The following is a 20,551-nucleotide window of genomic DNA, read 5'->3' as shown; positions in this document are numbered from 1 at the left end:
AGAGGGAGGGTCCTGTTTCCTGTCCTCGGGTCGCAGAGTTCACTCCTCGGGATGAGGAAAGGATGCCGGAGAGGTAAGCCGGGTTCACACAAGAGACAGCGACACCGGAGTACACCTTGACCCACTGCTACCAGAACATTAGAATCGTCTGGAGACAGATGTAGGACTATGCTGGACTGTTTATACATCCAGAGTTTTAACTACGGCACGTGGCCATAAAACTAGTAGCGCCTGAGAAAATAATCCCAGAGCAGGGATTCTGCTCACTGCTCACAAGAGCTCACTGTCCTTCACAAACCCAAAAGCACAGTCATAGGCAGTTAAAGACGCACGTCCCTCTGCACGCTTCAAAGCCTCGGCACAACGGCCTTCCCACTTGCCAAGTGTAGCAAGATAGTTAAATACATACAGGTTTTCATTTTCCAACAAATGGTTTATTACTTTAAATATTCTCGTCAGATGCTCTTGTGTTGAAGGTAAACTTCAGAATGAATAGACACCGTGAATGCTGAAATAACTGATATCAGTGGGAAAATCACTGGGACACATGAATGCTTTTATGCCTTCCATCTACTTTTCTGTATGTGTTCTAAAATTTGTAAATGCAGGGACTTCCCTGGTGACCCAGAGGTTAGGACTTGGTGCTTTCACTGTCGTGGGCCCGGGTTCAATCCCTGGTCAGGGAACTAAGATACCACAAGCTGCTTGGTGCAGCCAAAACAGAACAAAATTTGTAAATGTATTTCAAGGCTCAAAATCAAAACGCTACAGAAAGGTATAGATTGAGAAGCTTTCGTCCATCCCCTGTCCCTGTAAGGGGTGGCGGAGTCAGTATGATCATATCTTAATGTAGAAAATGTGACATCTGGATACAAAATGAAAATAAATATTAAATTAGATGGGGGTTTTTAAAAAAATCTCTTCCACTGCTATATGTAATCTCTTTACTAGTTTCTTATTTATTCTCCACACATCCAAACTGTGGTTGCCCTTCTATAAAACTTCCGAGACCTGGTCGTGTGGGCTACGGTCTCTGGCTGAGTAGCCCCTGCCCACCTCTCCCAACCCCAAATGGAATCAGCACTGCAGAGCTAGTGAGTCAGCACAGCCTGACAATTAATCACGCGGCCCTTCAGCCTCTGGATTGCCCTCGGTGACGGACTGATGCACCGGGAAGTCCCCTGCAGCCTGAGTCACTGCACCCATTCATCCTGCGAAAGTGTGATCTGTCACCTCCCTGGCAGCACCCAGTCCAATCTGCCTGTGTGGGGCCGAGTGGCCTGCGTGGGGAGGGCAGGTGAAAGCCTCCTGCATCCTCCTTCAGCTTTTCACTTCACTCTTGGCAAGTACAGGCATTTGAACAACTGCCTCCCTCCATCCCTCCTGCCAGCCAGCCAGCCAGACACATACATACCCAGCCGCAACCTGGCCTGTCATCATCATCAATGTGCACGTCTAGCAGGGCCTGGCCTCCTCCCAGGTGGGTGGTCCTGGAGGCTAAACCAGTGTTGGGACAGGCAGACCTGTCTGGACGTGGCAGGGGTGAGGTCTCTGCTTTGCTAGCCCACAGTTTTCCAGGGACCCCAGGAGGGTGGATCTGAACCTCTCTCCAGAGTAAAACCCACTCCCAGCACTTCTGAAAAGCAGCCACCTCATTTAACCAGAATGACGGCTAAGAAGAGGCCATTCTGCACAACAGTTCTATTTTACCAAAAAATGAAAACAACACCCGGAATCACTCAGCACAGCCTTGCTGACTACAGCTTCTGGGTAAACATGGGTCTCTGCAAACTGTTCTCCAACGCTGTGATTTTGTTTTGTGTTCTAAAACCTATAGTTTAGAAATTAAATGGACCATCAATGCAATTAAGTTATTTACATTAAAATGAGGAGGTGGGAAGTGCCCACAGCAAGGCAGACTTTGGGTGGGAGTTTCACAGGAAGCCAGGCCTGGCTGCCACTCAACACTGTGTGACTGACAAGACAGTTCGTGGTGATAGCGAATCAGTCCCTTTGTCCATTTGCAGGTAGTTGCAAGATGGGACAGCTGGACAGTTGGCTCAATAGGGGGCAAACTGAGAGAAGGAATATTAGAAAGTCCCAGAAATGCAAAACAAAACAATTCCAATACTAAGCCTTATAAAATCAGACTCAATGAATAATAAATAAAAGAAATTAAAAGAATGAGATTCATGGGACTTCTCTGGTGGCGCAGTGGTTAAGAATCTGCGCGCCAATGCTAGGGATGCGGGTTCCAGCCCTGGTCTGGGAAGATCCCACATGCCATGGAGCAACTAAACCCGTGTGCCAAAACTATTGAGCCTGCGCCCTAGAGCCTGCGAGCCACAACTACTGAGCTCATGTGCCACAACTACAGAAGCCTGTGCGCCTAGAGCCCGTGCTCCGCAACGAGAGAAGCCACCACAATGAGAAGCCTGAACACCACAAGGAAGAGTAGCCCCTGCTTGCTGAAAAGAGAGAAAGCCCACGCACAGCAACAAAGACCCAATGCAGCCAAAAATAAATAAAAACAAATAAATAAATTTATTAAAAAATGAGATTCAGTTTTTAAACAGATCATGAAGGTGAATAAAGGAACAGTGGTCAACAACAGACATAAAGCAGGTCACGCAAAAAAAAAACAAAAAACAAAAAACTCAGCGCATCACAGTGATGGCACCCCAAAGAGAACAGGATGGAAAGGGGAGAAAGAGGAACTTCCCAGCAGTGTCACCTGACAGACACACCTCAGCCAGGTGACCAAGGGACACCTCAACCAGGTGACCAAGAGCCCAGCCACAGTGAGGAGTCATGTTGAGAGCATGGACCCTGATGCCTGATGGGATGTGATGAGAAGGGCACTTTCCCTCTGTGGTCTCCCTCCCCCAAACCCACAAGCCCAGACTAACAACGAGAAAAACATCAGACAAACCAGCAGAGGGACAGTCTGCACATCCCTGCCCAGGCCTCCTCTAAACCGTCGGGGTCATTCAAATCAGGAAAGTCTGAGAGACCGTCCGGTCAAGAGCAGGCAGAGGAGATGTGATGACTGCCATGTGGGGTCCGAGAGAGGTCCTGGAGCAACAGCAGGGCATGAGGTTAAAACTGAGGAAAGCTGAATAGTGTAGACTTTAGTTAATGACAATGTATCAACGTCGACTCCTTAGTTGTAAAAAATGTACCATGTTTTGCTGTTGTTGTTGTTGTTTTTGTTTTTGCGGTACGTGGGCCTCTCACTGTTGTGGCCTCTCCCGTTGCGGAGCACAGGCTCCGGACGTGCAGGCTCAGCGGCCATGGCTCACGGCCCAGCCGCTCCGCGGCATGTGGGATCTTCCCGGACCGGGGCACGAACCCGTGTCCCCTGCATGGGCAGGTGGACTCTCAACCACTGCGCCACCAGGGAAGCCCTGTTGTTGTTTTTTTAATGGAACAGCTTCTTTTATTTCTTTTTCACAGTGAATCCCAAGTCCTCGGGCTTATCTAAAAATACAGAATTTCAGTGAAAAGTAGACTTTTGGTCCTCCTTTTAAACTGTTAGTCATTAGAAAGGAAGTTACAGTGGAATAATCAAAGGTGAATAATCAAAAAATGGGAATTTCATCGATGAATGGACTGCATATGCCCCGCTGTGGTATGGTATATAGAAGGGCTCTGAGTTTTGAATGAAGATGGGAATTCTTACCCAGATCTGATCACCAGTCAGCAGAGTGAACTTGGGAGAGTTGCTCATCCTTCTCTGATCCATGCTTTCCATCTTCTCCTGGAAATTCCAAGGCTTCTTTACAAATAAGGGACATTTTTGTTGTCCCAGAGAATCCATGGTAGGGGATCGTAGATGATCCCTTCCTTCCTTCCTGCTAGTGTTGGAGGGTCCCCTGGGAGGCAGGGGGCAGCTATGGCTCACTATGGAGACAGGGATACTGGCAGTGGCAGCTCTGGCAACTGCTCATTGGCATGGGCCCTATAGGAGGCCGCCACTTTCTTACCAAGCTGTACCATGTTAATGTAAGGTATTGACAACAGGGGAAACTGGGTGTGGGACATACGGGAACTCTATTTACTATTGTCTTACGTTTTCTGTAAATATAAAATTATGATTAAAAAAATATCTTATTAAAATGAAAACTGTTTAGAACAAGGCATTCAGGACACAAACTCCCAGCACAGGAGGTACGTTTGCCCCGGGTTGTCATAGGACCAGCCCCATGGGCTGCCCTGCCTTCCGTGATTGGACCATTAAGAAAGCAGGTTCCAGGGGCTTCCCTGGTGGCGCAGTGGTTAAGAATCCGCTTGCCAATGCAGGGTACATGGGTTCCAGCCCTGGTCTGGGAAGATCCCACGTGCCGTGGAGCAACTAAGCCTGTGCGCTGCAACTACTGAGCCTGTGCTCTAGAGCCCGCGAGCCACAACTACTGAGCCCATGTGCCACAACTACTGAAGCTCACATGCCTAGAGCCCGTGCTCTGCAACGAGAAGACACCGCGATGAGAAGCCTGCGCACCACAACGAAAGTAATCCCCGCTCGCCGCAACTAGAGAAAGCCCGCGTGCAGCAACAAAGACCCAACACAGCCCAAAATAAATAAATAAACTAATTAATTAAAAAAAAAAGAAAGCACGTTCTGGATAGCAGATCCTCTGGCCCACCTGATCACACTCCAATTTGGGTGATGTGAATCATATTTGGATGGGAGAGGAAGTTAACCCTGCTCACTTTTTCAACTGTGAGCTGGCAGCGGGGTAGGGGGGAAAGGGGGGATACAGGTGCAGGAAGAGAGGCTGTGAACGTCAGAGTCAGTGAGCTGGGATAAAATCACTATGCAGAGAAAACAGCAGAAGTTTTGAGACTGAGAAGGAGAACTAGCACAGATGTGGGGAGGACGGGGGGCGGCTACAGAAATTAAACTCCACTAATCTCTGATCTGCTTTTCACTCACACAACGTGTTCCTTCTTGGGACTGGGATAGCTGGCACACACAGTGAAGCTCTTTGTGTCCCCACATCTGGATGTACTTCCTCTATACCGACACACAATGTTTTTCCAAATTCAGTGACACTGTGCCCTTGGAATCCCCTGGTGGCACTATAAATAAAACTTTATCAGCTGTAACTAGGGAAGGTCTGCCTGAATTACATATTAGCTGTGTCTATGAAAAAACCTCTATTAACTGGAACCTAGCTTATAGAAATCTCTAACCGTCTCCCCTCTCTTTTTTTTATAAATGTATTTATTTAATTTATTTTTCTCTGCGTTGGGTCTTCGTTGCTGCTCGCGGGCTTTCTCTGGTTGCGGCGAGGGGGAGCTACTCTTCATTGCGGTGCGTGGGCTTCTCACCGTGGTGGCTTCCCTCGTTGTGGAGCACGGGCTCTAGGGCGCGGGCTTCAGTAGTTGCGGCATGCAGGCTCAGTAGTTGTGGCTCGTGGGCTCTAGAGTGCAGGCTCAGCATTGGCAGGTGGATTCTTAACAACTGAGCCACCAGGGAAGTCCCTCCCCTCTCTTAATCTTGTTAATTAGCAGAGAAACAAATGATAACAAACAACTTAAGGTATTTATTAAAAGACAACCACCGCCATCCTCCCAGAGTAGGGTAGATTTTGCCACATTCTCTGGACTCTCTCATCTACGTGTAATGTTGCTTTTGATGGCTGATTCCATCACACAACCTGAAGGACAGTTAATAAAAAATATTCTGCTGCATTTGCTTCTCCCTTTCCTTTCCCCTGTATTTTTCTGCACTTTTTGAAAGCTGCAGATAGCATGACATTTTGCCTGGAAATTTTCTTAAGAAAAAGGACATTATCTTACATAACCACAAAACCATGATCACACTCAAGAAATTTAACATTGATACAATATTATTATCTGATATTCAGTCCTTATTCAAATTTCTCCCAATTGTTCAAATAATGTCCTTTATAGCCTTTGGTTTTTGATCCAGGATCCAGTCAGAACCTGCCCTTAGTTGTCATGCAACATTAGTCTTAATCTGGAACAAGTTTCCCCAAATTTTTTGGTCTTTCTTGAATTGAAAATCTAGATAGGACAATTACAGTTTTTTTGTGGACTATTCTACAATTTGAATTTTTTAACAGCTCTATTCAGGTATAAGTGATATACAAAACCCTGCACATATTTAAACTATATAATTTGACAATATTGGATGTATGTTTACACCTGTGAAGCCATGCCTACAAGCAAGGTAATTAAGCTATCTCCTGAAAAGTTTCCTTATGCCCTTTGGAATCCTTCCTCCTATTCCACTAATCTGCTTTCTGTGGCTATAGTTTGCATTTTCTAGAATTTTGTTTAAATGGAATAATACAACATGTATCCTTTTACACAGCATAATTATTTGGGGATTAGTTTACCCTTTTTTATTGCTGAGTAGTATTCCATTGTACGGGTAAATCACCATTTGCTTATTCATCCACCTGTTGATGGACATTCAGGCTATGTCCAGTTTTTGGCTGTTACAAATAAATCTGCTATAAACATTCATGTAGCAGTTTTTGTCTGGACCTATGCTTTCATTTCTCTTGGGTGACTATCTATGAGTAAGATGACTGGATTCGATGGTTGAGTATGTATGTTAATCTTTATAAAAAACTGTGAAGAAACCTCCCAGGGTGGTTGTGCCATTTGCATTCCGAACACAATTTATGAGAGTTTCAGTTCCTCCAAATCCCAGCCCACACTTGATACTATCAGTCTTTTTCATTTCAGACATTCTGATAGGTATGTGGTGGTATCTGACTGCGGTTTTAACTTTGTATTTCTCTGGTGATGAATGATGTTCAGCACCTTTTCATGTGCTTATCTGCCATCATACTTCTTTAATGAAGTGTATGTTCAAAGCTTTTGCCCATTTTTTTGGTTTGCGTGTTTCTTTTCATATAGAATTTTGAGAGTGCTTTACATATTCTCATTTCAAGGTTTTAATCAAATTAATGATTCACAAATATTTTCCCATTTTGAATTAATTTTTGTCATGGTACATGGTGTAGATTGCGGTTCACTTTTGCAGATGGATGTCCAATGGCCCCAGCACCACATGTTGAAAAGACTATCTCTAACTCCACTGAGTTGAACTGTCTTTGTAACTTCAAAAATTAGTCGTCCGTATATGTGTGAGTCTATTTCTTGACTTTCTATTCTGTTCCATTGATATTTTGCACATTTTGATGCCACTTCTACAGTCTTAATTGCTGTAGATTTATGATAAGCCTTGAAATCAGGTAGTAGTTGTCCTTTAAATTTTTTTTTTTAAGTTGTTTTGGCTATTCTAGGTCCTTTGCTTTTCCATATGGATTTTAAGATCAGGACCCATGATAATTGAATATCTCTCCATTTATTAGATTTTCTCTAATTTCTCTTACCAATAGTTTGTAGTTTTCAGTGTATGTCTTGCATATCTTTGCCAGAATTTATCCCTAAGTATTTCATATTTTTGATACCATTGTAAATGTTCTTAACAGTTTGTATAAATTGGTTAATAGTGTATATAAATAAGACTCATTTTGGGGTATTGATCTTATAATTTGCAATGTTACTAAGGTCACTTATTAGTTCTAGTATTTGTTTGTTTGTAGATTCAGTCAGATTTTCTACATAGAGAATTGTGCTGTTTGAAAATAAAGACAGTTATACATCTTTCTCTCCAAACTGGATGGTTTTTTTCTTGCCTCATTGAACTACCTAGAACTTCCAGCAAAAATTGGAAGAGAAGTGATGAGGGCAGATGCCCTGGTTTTGCTACTGATCTTAGTGTTCAGACTTTTACCACTAGGTGTGATGTTGGCTGTAGCATTTTTTGTAGATGCTATTCTTCATGCTGATGAAGTTCCCTTATTGGTTTTCTGAGAGGTGTTTTTTTTAAAATCAGGAATAGATTTTAGTTTTTGTCAAATGCTTTCTTTCTGTCTATTGAGATAATAATATGGGTTTTCTTCTGCTAATATGATAAATTACATTGGTTTTTCAATCTTTAAAAACTTTACATTCCTGAAATAAGTCCTTCAAGGTCATGATGTACTATCCTTTTTATATATTGTTGAATTTGATTTGCTAAATTTTGGTTTACAATTTTTGCATCTATCTTCACCAAGGACACTGGTCTGTAGTTTTCTTGTCTGGTTTTTGGTATCAGCGCAAAGCAAGTATCATAGGATGATATGGGAAGATGCTTGTTTCCCATCCGTATATTTCTTCATTAACATTTGGGCAGAATTCACCAGTGAAGCCATCTGGACCTGGAGCTTTCTTTGCAGGAAAGTTTTTAACCACAAATACAATTTTAAAAATTGATACAGTGCTATTCAGATTATATATCTTCTTAAGTGAGCAGCTTGTGTCATTCAAAGAATTAATTTCATCAAAGTTATCAAAAGCTTGGGCATCAAGTTGTCTATAAATTCCCTCACTATCCCTTTAGTGTCTCCAGAACCTTCAGTGATGCCACTTCTCTCATTCCTGATTTGGGGTTTTGTGTCTTCTGTTTCCTTATCAGTCTGAGCAGTTATTGATCTGCTCAAAGAACCAGCCTTTGGTTGAGTGGATTTTCTCTACTGCTTTTCTGTTCTCTTTTGCATTGATCTCCACTGTGATCTTTATTATTTCCTTTCTCCTACCTACTTTGGGTTTAATCTGCTTTTCTTTTACTAACATCTTCAGGTTGAAGCTGAAGTCAGTGATTTGAAACCTTTCTTCTTCTTCTTTTTTAATAGGGGAATTAACATTTATTTATTTATTTGGTTGCACCAGGTCTTAGTTGCGGCAGGCAGGCTCCTTAGTTGTGGCACATGGGCTCCTTAGTTGCAGCATGCTTGCGGGAACTAGTTCCCTGACCGGGGATCGAACCCAGGCCCCCTGCATTGGGAATGTGGAGTCTTAACCACTATGCCACCAGGGAAGTCCCTGAAACCTTTCTTTATTACCTTTACAGGACTATAAGTAATTATAATCTTCCATATTTATCATTTAAAAAATTATGTTCACGAGAAGTTCTTCCCTTGAAAGATTCTGGAATAATTTTTATGACACAGAATTGTGTATTATTCCCTGTGTCTGCCTAAAAGAGTATGTGAAAAATATCAGAAGAAAGATTAGATCTGTCTAAAGTCATATCTGCACAGGACCAAGAAAGGTAGATATTTGATCTTTATGTAATTAATATGATTAGTGAAGATAACCCATATTTTTCCTGGCTATGTATCACTTTGTACCTTGTGTTTTTGCCTAAATGTTGTCTTTCTTCTTTTCTATTGTATGCATTTAGTTCTAGAAGTTTCCCTCTCAGCACTGCTCAGCTGTGTCCCACAGGTTTTGATATGTTATATATTCATTTTTATTCAGTTTAAGGTACTTTTTACTTCCCTTGAGACCTCCTTTTTGAAAAAAATTATTTTAAAAAGTTTTATTTCATTATTTTACATATTAATATAAATATTTATATGATTATAAATATTTATAATTATATACAAATTATACTAAAGTATATAAATATCAATTACGTTATAAAATATACATAAATATTCTCCCAGATTTACTGAGGTATAATTAACAAAAATGTATATATTTAAGGTGTAAAATGTCATGGTTAAAGTATGTATTGTGAAATGATTATCACAATAGAGTTAATACATCCATCACCTCACATAGTTACCTTCTTTTTTCTTAGAGTGAGAAGAGCACTTAAAATCTACTCTCTTACCAACTTTCAAGTATACAATACAGTATTGTTAACTAGTCACCATGCTGTACATTAGATCCCCAGAACTTATTTATCTTATAGCTGGAAGTTTGTCCTCTTTGACCAATATCTTCTCATTTCCCCCACTCCCCAGCCCCTGACAAAAACCATTCTACTCTGTTTCTACGAGTTGACTTTTTTAAGATTCCACAAATGAATGAGATCATACATTTGTCTTTCTCTTGTCTGGCTTATTTCACTTAGCACAATGTCCTCCAGGTTCAACCATGTTGTCATGAATGGCAGGATCTCCCCCTCCTTTTTATGGCTAAATAATATTCCACTGTGTGTGTGTTTGTGTGTGACATTTTCTTTATTCATTCATCTGATGATGGACACTTAGGTTGTTTCCACATCTTGGCTATTGTGAATAATGCTACAACTAACTTGGGTGTGCAGGTTATCTCTTTGAGATACTACCGACTTCATTTCCTTTGGATATACACCCATTAGTGAGATTGCTGGATTGTATGGTAGTTCCATTTTTAAATTTTTGAGAACTTCCATGTTATTTTCCATAGTGGCAGCACCAATTTACATTCATACCAAAAGTGCACAAGCGTTCCACACCCTTATTTTCTCCACACCCTTGCCAGAACTTGTTATCTCTTGTCTTTTTGACAACAGTCATTCTGACAGGTATGAGGTGATACCTCATTGTGGTTTTGATTTTCATTTCCCTGATGATTAGTGATGTTGAGCACTTTTTCATGTGCCCTTTGGCCAGCTGTATGTCTTCTTTGGAAAAATGTCTATTCAGGTCCTTTGACCATTTTTTAATCAGGTTTTTTCTTTTTGAATTGCAAGAGTTCCTTATAGTAGTATATTTTGGATATTAACCCCATATCAGATAGATGTTTGTAAATATTTTCTTCCATTCTGAAGGTTGTTTTTTCATTTTGTTGACTGTTTGTTATGCAGAAGATTTTAGTTTGATGCAGTCCCACTTATTTTATACATACTTATAATTATAAATATGATTTTACATATTTATGCTGCTTATACATTTATTTATATAACATTTATACTTTAATATTGTTTTATTTTATACAATATATTTATATTTATTAAACTTTTATAATTAAAATATTTTAATCATTTATTTAAAAGTATGCAGTTTAGTTTCCAAGTGTTGTTGATTTTCCTATTACCTTTTTTTTTTTTTTTTTTGCGGTACGCGGGCCTCTCACTGTTGTGGCCTCTCCTGTTGTGGAGCACAGGCTCCGGACGCGCAGGCTCAGTGGCCATGGCTCACGGGCCCAGCCGCTCTGCGGCATGTGGGATCTTCCCGGACCGGGGCACGAACCCGTGTCCCCTGCATCGGCAGGCGGACTCTCAACCACTGTGCCACCAGGGAAGCCCTTACCTCTTTTTAAAAAAAAAATTTTTTTTTTTGCCCTATTACCTCTTTTGATTTTGCATTTGATTCCACTGTGGTTGTAGAATATGCTGTGTAAGATTCCAGTTCTTTTAAATGTGTCATGGTTTGTTCTACGACGCAGGATGAGGTCCATCTTGGTGTACGTCCCTGGCATTTGGAAAGAACATGTAGTTTACAGTTGTGTGGAGTTTCGTCCAGCAGGTGGATGGTGTTGTTCAAGTGTCTGAGAGAACCTCCCTGGTTCCCCGTCTACTCGTTCTGTCATTTACTGAGAAGAGAGTGCTGGATTCTCCAGGTGTAATTATGGATTACCTATTTCCCCTTGCAGTTCCACCAGTTCTCATTTTATGTGTTTTGAAATACTGTTACTAGGTGAATAAACATTTAGACTGTTCTATTCTCACGACGGGTAGACTCCTTTAGTGTCAGGAAACACCTCCGTGTCTCTGGTAATATTCTCTGCCCTGAAACCTACTTTGATATATTAACGGGGGCATTGCTGCCTTCTTTTGCTTAGTGGTAGCATGATATGTTTTTACTTTTAATCTATTTGTGTCTTCACACTGAAAGTGCATTTCTTTTAGGCTCATATAATTTGTTCTTTTTTTCTTTTAAATCCAATCTGACACTCTCTGCTTTTTAATTGGGTATTTAGACTATCTACATTGTGATTATTGATATGGTTATGCTTAAACCTATTGCCTTATGTTTGTGGTATTTATCTCATCTATTCTTTGTTCCCTTTCCCTCCTTTTCTTCTTTCTTTTGTGTTGCTTGTATATACTTATGATTTCATGTTATCTCCTTTGTTAGCTAATTGGCTATAGTAAAAAAAATTTTTAGTGATAACTTTAAGGTTTACAGACTACATTTTATCACAGTTCACCTTCAGGTGATATTATATCACTTCAATAAAGTGAAGAGAAACTAACAATAGTATTTCCTCAATTTCTCTCTTCCCAACCTTTTTGTTACTGTTAGCATACATTTTGCTTTTACATATGCTATAGACTCCACAGTACACTGTTATTACTTTTTGTTTAAACAGTCAATTATCTTTTAAAGAGATTTAAATAACAAGGAAAATAAACCCCATACATTTAACAGTGGAGCATTCTTTCCTGGTGCTTTTCACCATATGGTGTTCATGCATGTTTCCTCCAGGTATTATTTTCCTTTGCCCAAAGGGTTTTCTCTAACATTGCTTATACTGTGGATCTATGAGTGATGAATTCTTTCAGTTTTATATGTCTTAAACAGTCTTTATTTTGCCTCCATTTTTTAGAGATATTTTCACTGGGTACAGAATTCTACGTTGATGGTTTTTCTTCCAGGACTTTAAAGATGCAGCCCCACTGTCTTCCTCTGGTCACTGTTTCTGACAAGTGATCTGCTGTCATCCTTATCTTTGCTTCTTTGTTCCTTTTCTTATTGTCTGAGTTTTTTAACTTGCTGTTAAAAAACAGCAACTTGCTTATATTCTGAGTTTTTTAACTTGCTGTTTTTTAAGCAATTTGATTATCAGGTGCCCTGGTGTAGTTTTCTTCATGTTTCTCGTGTTTGGGGTTTGTTGAACTTCCTGGATCTGCGGGTTTATAGTTTTCATCAAATCTGAAAATATCTTAGCCATTATTTCTTCAAATATTTTTTCTGCCATCCCCCGTTAGGGGCCCCCAGTACCCATATATTGGGTCACTTGCAGTTGTCCCACAACTCAAAGATGTTCCTTTAGTTTTATAAAAGTTTCTTTTCTCACTGTGCTTCATTTTGGAGTTTTTATTACTATGTCTTTAAGTTCACTAATTTTTCTTCTGCAACATTTAATCGGTTGTTAATCCCATCTAGTATACTTTTCATGTCACGTATCATAGTTTTCATTTCTAGAAGTTTGAGTTGGGTCCTTTTAATATTTTCCATGTCTCAGTGGAGCTTTTTTATATGGAACAGACTTCTAATGACCATTTTAATGTCCTTGTCTGCTAATTCTAACATCTGTGAGAGTTCAGAAAAAGTTTCAGTGGACTCATTTTCTTTTTCTCCTCATTATGGATCATATTTTCCTCCTTCTTCACATGTCTGGTAATTTTTGCTTGGTAGCAGTAAGTGTAGAGTAACATGGTGTATGGGTGATTTAAAAAGAGATCCTCTGGGACCAGATCTCTTGGAGATTATCAGGGCACTGAGACGACAGGAAAGGGCTTTCCTAATGTGCTGTTATTAGATTTCCTTGTCCCGAGGCACGCCTTCTCTGTACATCAGTGCCCCCACAGTGCACACTGCCCCTTCAGTCAAATGGCACATGATCCTTCTGGGCCTGTAGCTCTTTCTGGAGTTCCCCTCCTTGCTTCCTCCAAGACTGAGCCTACCTTCTCTAAGCCTGAGGTAATTCCTGTGCCTCAATCAGTTTGAAAACAGGGGCCCCCCGCCCACAGACAAAAAGAAAATCCAGGCCCTCCCCACCCCGACCCCGTGACCAAGGAGCACTTAGGCTCCAGGCTGGAGTGCCCCGTGTGCAAGGACGACTACGGGTTGGGCGAGTGCGTGCGGCAGCTGCCCTGAAACCACCTCTTCCACGACAGCTGCATCGTGCCCTGGCTGGACAGCTGCCCCATCTGCCAAAAAAGCCTCACAGGTCAGAACACGGCCACCGACCCCCACCCCCCACCCCCGGGCCTGGCGGTGGTGAGCTTCTCCTCCTCCTTGTCCTCCTCCTTCAGCTCGCCCGGTAATGAGAACCCAGCCAGCAGCTCCTGAGCATCCTGGCCGGCCCCCAGGGCGAGCACTGGGCCGCGGGCCAGGACTGCGGACTCTGCGGCCCCCTGCACCCCTCACGCCCATGGACTGCGGTGCCACTGGGTCTGCCGCGGTGGCGGCTTGGAGGACCTGCCCCTCCCGGCTGCGGAGGGAGCCCGGCCTCCCCAGGGCGGGGCGTCTGACTCCCTTCCCGTTTGTATCCGACCTCACCCTCTACGTGTTCGACGGCGGGAAGGTTTTTATAATTTTAAATTATTACTGCTTTGAAATAAATGGACGTTTGAGCTCAAAAAAAAAAATCAGGTAATTCTCTGAATCCTTTAGGAGCCCCTCACATAATGACACATAGTGTGTGCTCAACATATGCTTGTGGGATAAAGAGGGGGCCCAAGACTCATCCCTTAGCTGGGAGTACAGCCTGAGTGGGGCCCACACCTTCTTAACTCTTGGGGAAGTGCCCTGAGGGTGGGAAGCTCCGCAGCCCAGGGACAGCTGAGTGTGTTCGAGTGCTGGGACGCCTCGCCTCGTCTGTGCCTCTGTGCAGGTTCCTTCATCCCAAGGTGGGCGTCCCTGTCACAAACAACATGCCTTCTGACCCTCATGGTGGCCACATCAAGGACTCACTCTGGGAGCTCTGAGCTTTGCGGGAGGCACATACCATATGAGTACGCGGAGGCCAGATGCCAGGAGGGGAGGGGAGGAACAACTCCTCAGAAACACACGGAACTTTAATCTCTTGGAAACTCAGGCCAGGGTGATCATGAAAAGGAAGGATGAAGTAAATGATGCTGTCTCAATCGGAAATACTAAAAAATGTCTCTCAGTGGGATGATTGCCCTTAAATAAACAGGTGCTACAAGCTGGTTAAGGAACTAATTCAGAGGATGGTCCCAGCGCCTGCACTTACAAGAACATTGCAGGCTAGGACATTTCCAGCTGGGCCCAGGAACAGCTCCTCAAGTGTTATTAAATGTGTAATTCCTCCAGCATCGAGCAGACAGTGAACGCAGGCCCTGAGATGGCCTTAGAGCAGGTGTAATGGAGGAGCACTGCAGCATCTGTGCTGTCGACGAGCTCTCCCATATTGGGCTCCAGAGATAAACAGACCCCTGGAGACAAATGTGACCAAGAGGCAGTTTCAAACCAGATTACGATGATTAACTGCAAATTCCATGAGAATTCAGCAGCAAAGTGCAGTTCTGAAGGGTCATCTACCTTCATGTAAAGAAAAAAAAATTAAAGCAGAAATAGCCACTCCAAAGACTAAATATAAAGACATTCTCTATTTCCAAGTACTAAAAGCTACTAAAAATCCTGATGAGTACAAGAATCACAGTTGGCTGAAGGTGTTGCTACTGTAGCACTGGTGGCCCCGGGGAGCAGGCCTGGGTGGCCGATTGCCACCCCTCATCTCTTAGGGGAAATCTTTTCTGTCCCTCCCCTTCATTGGGCTTCGCGTCATGGTAGTCTCTCCATTTTATGCATCCAGAACCTTTGCACATGGTCCTTAATGGCCAGGTACCAAGAGCAGTGCCAGTGAATTTCTAAACACGTGATACAGATGACAAAGGTATTGAAGTAGAAGAGAAGCAAGGAAGGTTCTGAAATAACTTCCCCAGAAAAGCCCTCTTGTTTATGTAGCTTGGCTTTTCAATTAAATTTGACAAAGGGCAAAGTAGAAATGACCAAAAGGTACAGTTTCCTGAGCCACAAGACCAGGCTTTCCGATCAGCAACAAAAGGCTTTAGTGTAGCAGAGACGGGCTGGGTAGAAATGAGGTTTTACCGCTACTCCCTTCACTCTAAAATTTCCAAAACTGCTTTATACACCGTAGTTCTGATCTCTGTAACCATACTGCAGGCAGTGTTATTACCACAGTTATTACCACTGGAGCAAAGAGGGTCACGTGAATGGGTTCGGGCAGCAGCGTGCAGGACTGATGCATGAAGGCGGTAGGGACAGGACCAGGTGGCCGGATCTGCCTGACGCATTTGTCACCTCCAGGCCCACCGGTGCTAGGGAGTGGAAGCCCTGTGGGTGTGTGAGCTGAAAAGAGCCCCAGGTAGCGGGCGGCCTGCAGGGCTATCTCAATGGCGCAGGGGTCCTGGACAGGAAGGAGGGGCTGACACTCTGAGCTGAGGTCCCCCACTCTCTCCTTTTACCCCTTGCAGAGCAGAGAATGGTCTCTCCCTTTGCATGGTGATGCCCTTGCTTCCTGCCCTCCTTCTCTGTGGCTCTGCTGATCCCCCTTTCCTGTGGGTGGAAAGGGCTCCACTCAGCTCACAGCAAATTGTTACAGGTTTGCTATGGGCTCCTGGGCAGCTCCTTAAATGAGCATTTTCTTATCTGCAGATAATCTACAAAACCACACTTATAGCATGGAGTTGATGCAAGAACTAAGAAAATCTTCACACAAGAGCCCCTGCCACGGGGTGTCACCCAGATACACACATGTGTGCACACGCACATGTACACAGCGAGCGGGTCAAAGTCCAATTAGATGTATGGCTGTTTCTCTGCTGATTCTTTTCTCCCAACTAGAGACCATTTAAGTCACCATTCCTTCAAAACAAGCAAGCAAACCCAACCACTGATGCCAACTCGTCTCCCCACTTACAAACCCCTCAAGCAAGCTGAGGGCCGCACCCTGTCCTTCCTCCCCAGAGCCCCCATTTCTGCCTCCCTCCCCACATACTTCTGAAGCCTGACTGCCAAGTGCAGCAGCCTCTTTGAGGGTCTCTGTCCCGCTCCCAGTGCTCTCCCTTGTTCCGGAGCCTCCTTCTTCATGTTCTGTTATCAGACTTCCCACCCTTCCCCTCTCTGACAACCTCCTTCTACCCTCCCTTCTCTGTCCCCCGAAGAGCAGACCCCGAAGCTCAGCCCTCAGCGCGCTGGGCCTTCGTGTCACATTTCCCCTCGAGGACTTGCCTGCCATCGTCATCGGGTAGACGAGGGCCCTAGTCTCCACCTCCCAGGCCACGAGGCCCCATCACCAATGGTCCCCTGAGCACTCCCCTCACCACGCCTCCCCGCTCGGCGCCCCTTTGTCACTGACACAGCCGGCCCACTCCCCACACAGGTTCAAACTCGAGAACCATTTGTTCTCCACACCTGCCTGGCCCTCCTGTTAGCTGTGCGTCCCCTACCCTGGCCCTTCCTGTCCAGCAGCCCCCACCTTCTGGCCACCCTCACCCCTCCCTCTGGGCATGAATTCCTGCAGCAGAGCCCTCGGTGGCCCCCTGCCACCTGGGTTAACATTATAATCTCCTTTACACTGAGGCACACAAATGCAGCCCTGCCCACAAGATTTCTCGACTTTTTGAAGAGTCACCCTCATGCCAGGCATGTGTGCGGATTCGGCCTCATAGCAGAGGGTTTTGTCCCCAGTAGACAGTGTCGTGGGCAGGGACGGCTGAGCTCTGCAACACCTATGGCCTTCAGCACAGTTCTGAGTACAGGGCCTTGCCTAGGACTTCGAGCAGTGGCCATGTGACTGCAGACCCACAGGCACGAGGACAGGGGTGGGGAGGTGCCTACTGGGAGCAGAGCTGGAGACGTGGTATGGGCTGGGCTGTCATGGCTGAGAAGTGACCGCTAGTGCCGCGGCCTGAGCCTTACAGGTGACAGCCTGGGCCTCCACGGGACTGTTCCCAGGGTCAGGGTTGGGGAGGGAAAACACTGGCTGGAGACAGGAGACTGATGGGGTGAGGTAGGGCCGAGCGTCAAGAAGGAAGCGGGCAGGGTCATTCACCGGCTGGAGGGGTGGTTGTGGGTGAGGAGGGGGCAGAGCACAAGAGACAACAGGTGAGCCAAGGGCCAGCGTGACAGACCAGGACTGGGCCCAGGGGAAGCACAGCCTTTCCTGGGAGGGAGGGAGGCCATGGAGGGCATGAGGCCAGGAGGAGGGAGAATGGACGGTGGGGCCGGGCCCCCCACCCTACTCTCAGCAGCTCTCCTGTGGTGGGGGGGGACAGACATTACTCACACTGTCCACGGCGAGGATCTTGGCCCAGATGAAGACAAGGAGAGGCCGCAGCTCCCTGGCTGAGCTCTGGAGCAGCTTCAGCACGTAGGGGAAAATACCCACAGACAAGGCCTGCGAGAGAGAGCACGTCAGCCCCGCGCCGGAGGGAGCAGAGCGCATGGCGTCCTCAGCACTAACGGAGCTGCATGGGGAAGGGTCGTGCCTCCCTCACCTCCAGTCCTTCTCCTGGAAGCGACCCAGGCCTGCCTGCTTGGGCTGCATGAGCTCACGCAGCTAAGAGACATGCCAGGCCTCCACCTGAGTCTACCTGTGGTGAGCTACATACGGCCTCCCTGCTGGCACCTGGGAGTATAAGAGGGCTAGCAAGGACTGCTCGTGCATTCTTCCTAATTTTTAGGTTTTCCCTCTTCTCCTTCATGTTGAACTATCAATTATGACTCTTGGTTGACAATATACAATTAAAAAATCTTAAATATACATCAATGGAGATAAAATAATATGCTGAACTCCCATGTGCCCATCACTTGGCTTCAACGCCATCAACTGAAAGGGTGCGGCATCCTGGCTGGCCCTACCCACCGTCCTTTCCTGAATGTTCTGAAGCACGTCTTAGGTATCACATTGTGTCATCTGTAAACACTTAAGTGTTTATCTCTAAAAAATAAGGTCTCTTTTATGAAAACATGACCACATACCACTACCACACCTAAAAAAATGAACAATTACAATTATTGTTTTTTTTTTGGCTGCGCTGCACCGCATGTGGGATCTTAGTCCCCTAACCAGGGATCGAACCTGCGCCCCCTGCATTGGAAGCGAAGAGTCTTAACCACTGGACTGCCAGGGAAGTCTCAACAATTATTCTTTAATAACATAAAATATTCAGTTCATGTAAAATTTCTAATTGTTTCATGATTATTAATTTTTCAAATTTTAACTTTCAAACTTTCATTTGCAAATAGAGCCCTGTAAGGTCCAGACCCTGCACCTGGTGGTGGATCTCCTGAATCCCCTTTTATCTCTAGGTCCCTCCTGATCTCTTTCCCTGGTGACTTATGTGTTGAAAAAATGGATCACTTTTGACTATATTTTTGTCAGTGTTTTGAATGGCTGTTTCCATTCTCCTGTGAATAGAATGATAGAAAAGCGTTTCAGAGTTGTGCCTAAAACCACAGTGAAAGGACGGCGAGTGAGGCTTCGCAGGCTTCTCCTAGGAGAACACACGCCGCGGGTGGCCGGGGACTCAGCCCAGAGGCTGCCAGCTTCCTGGCCTGGCAGGGGTGAGCCCCTCCTTAGAGTGTCCCTAAAGGACACTGTCTGTCCTGCAAAGGTGAAGCCTAACAGCGGATGGGAAAGGGCTGCCCAACAATGTGACAATGAAGGTGCAAAAAGCGAGGTCCACGGGAGCTTGCGGGCTTAACGGCCACCCCCACAGTCACCCTTGGCCGCATGGCCAAGGTCCCTTGATTTGTCAGACGGTGACGTGGGGTCTCGTGCCCCCCACTGCGGACACAGGAAGCACGCACCAGGCTCACCGCCCAGGGACCCAGGTCCAGAAATCTTCCCAGCAGGTCCAGGGCTCTCAGCCGGTGCACTTGGCTCAGCAGCACCTGGAAGGGAGAAGAGGCGGTGTCACCGCAACACCCCTTGCCCCGCAACACGGAGCCAGGATGAGCATCCCCAGGGGCTGTTCTCCCAGGTCAGCAGGTGCCCCTTTCTCTATGGCTCATGCTTTACACAGGCTGGGAATGCTCCATTTCTTCATGAACAGGTAAACTATGTGTACGCTGTAGGAACTAATAGAACAGACACTTTATAACCTCATTTAAGAAAATATCCACTGATGACACTGGTCTATCCACTTCCAGACACTGTTCTCTATGTACAACGTCCCGTTTGTTCTAAATTCGATAAGATACTATTGTGTTTCTCATCTCCTTTCTGACTAAATGATACACCCTCACTCTCACTCCACATAGCTAGATACGTCTGACCATTATGGCTGCCAACGGCAGCACTGAACTTTTCTGTAAATGTGCATAATTCATTTAAACAATCTCCCCATTGCTAGATACTTAAATTATTATCAAATTTTTGCTATTGTAAACAATGCTGTGATAAAAATTCTACCAGGTAGATCTCTGCACATTTACGTTTTTTTCCCCTTCCCCTAGGATAAACTTGAGAAGTAAAATTACAGGGTCAGAGCATACACACTTATATCACCAGATTGCCCTCCAGCTGAACCAACTTGCCCACCAAGCCTTGGCTGAATACCGGGCACCAGGACATGTTTGCTCTGGTGCTCACGGGCTACTTGGCCTTGGGAAAATAACTTCTCTGAACCTTAATTTCCTAATTCATAACACAAGACCCACCCACAAGAGTTCTATTAAATATCAAATTAAAAGCTACCAGCAAAATATTAGCCCACGTTACACTATTATTTCCCAACATGATAGGTAATAATAAAATGCTCTTTTAATCTGAATTTCTTTGATTACAAGTGAGGTTAAATATTTTTTCATAGGTTAATAGGCTATTTCTCTAGTAAACTGGCCATGCATGTCCTTATTTTCCTACTTAAATGTCTGGCTTTTTCTTTTTGATATGAAAGGATTCTTTGTAAATTAAAAACAGCGACCTCTGCCACGTATTTTTTTCTTTCTTCCTGTGTTATATC

General features: G+C 44.5%; 1 protein-coding gene across 4 annotated transcripts in view; it reads right to left on the bottom strand.

Annotated features, from left to right (window-relative positions):
* RPTOR (regulatory associated protein of MTOR complex 1) overlaps positions 1 to 20,551 on the bottom strand; it is a 345,589-nt gene that overhangs the window by 57,120 nt on the left and 267,918 nt on the right. For all 4 annotated transcript variants that reach the window (XM_082678814.1, XM_082678816.1, XM_082678815.1 and 1 more), the window contains exons 12-13: positions 19,395 to 19,478; positions 17,869 to 17,979 (exon numbers count right to left, since the gene is read on the bottom strand). In XM_082678814.1, coding sequence (XP_082534940.1) covers positions 17,869 to 17,979; positions 19,395 to 19,478 — 195 coding nt within the window. The remainder of the gene's footprint in view (positions 1 to 17,868; positions 17,980 to 19,394; positions 19,479 to 20,551) is intronic.

The sequence above is a fragment of the Grampus griseus genome, assembly GCF_964374135.1.
Source record: "Grampus griseus genome assembly, chromosome: 20".
Taxonomy (NCBI): domain Eukaryota; kingdom Metazoa; phylum Chordata; class Mammalia; order Artiodactyla; family Delphinidae; genus Grampus; species Grampus griseus.
Note: the sequence above shows the minus strand (reverse complement) of the source record. Positions and strands in the feature narration are given on the sequence as shown.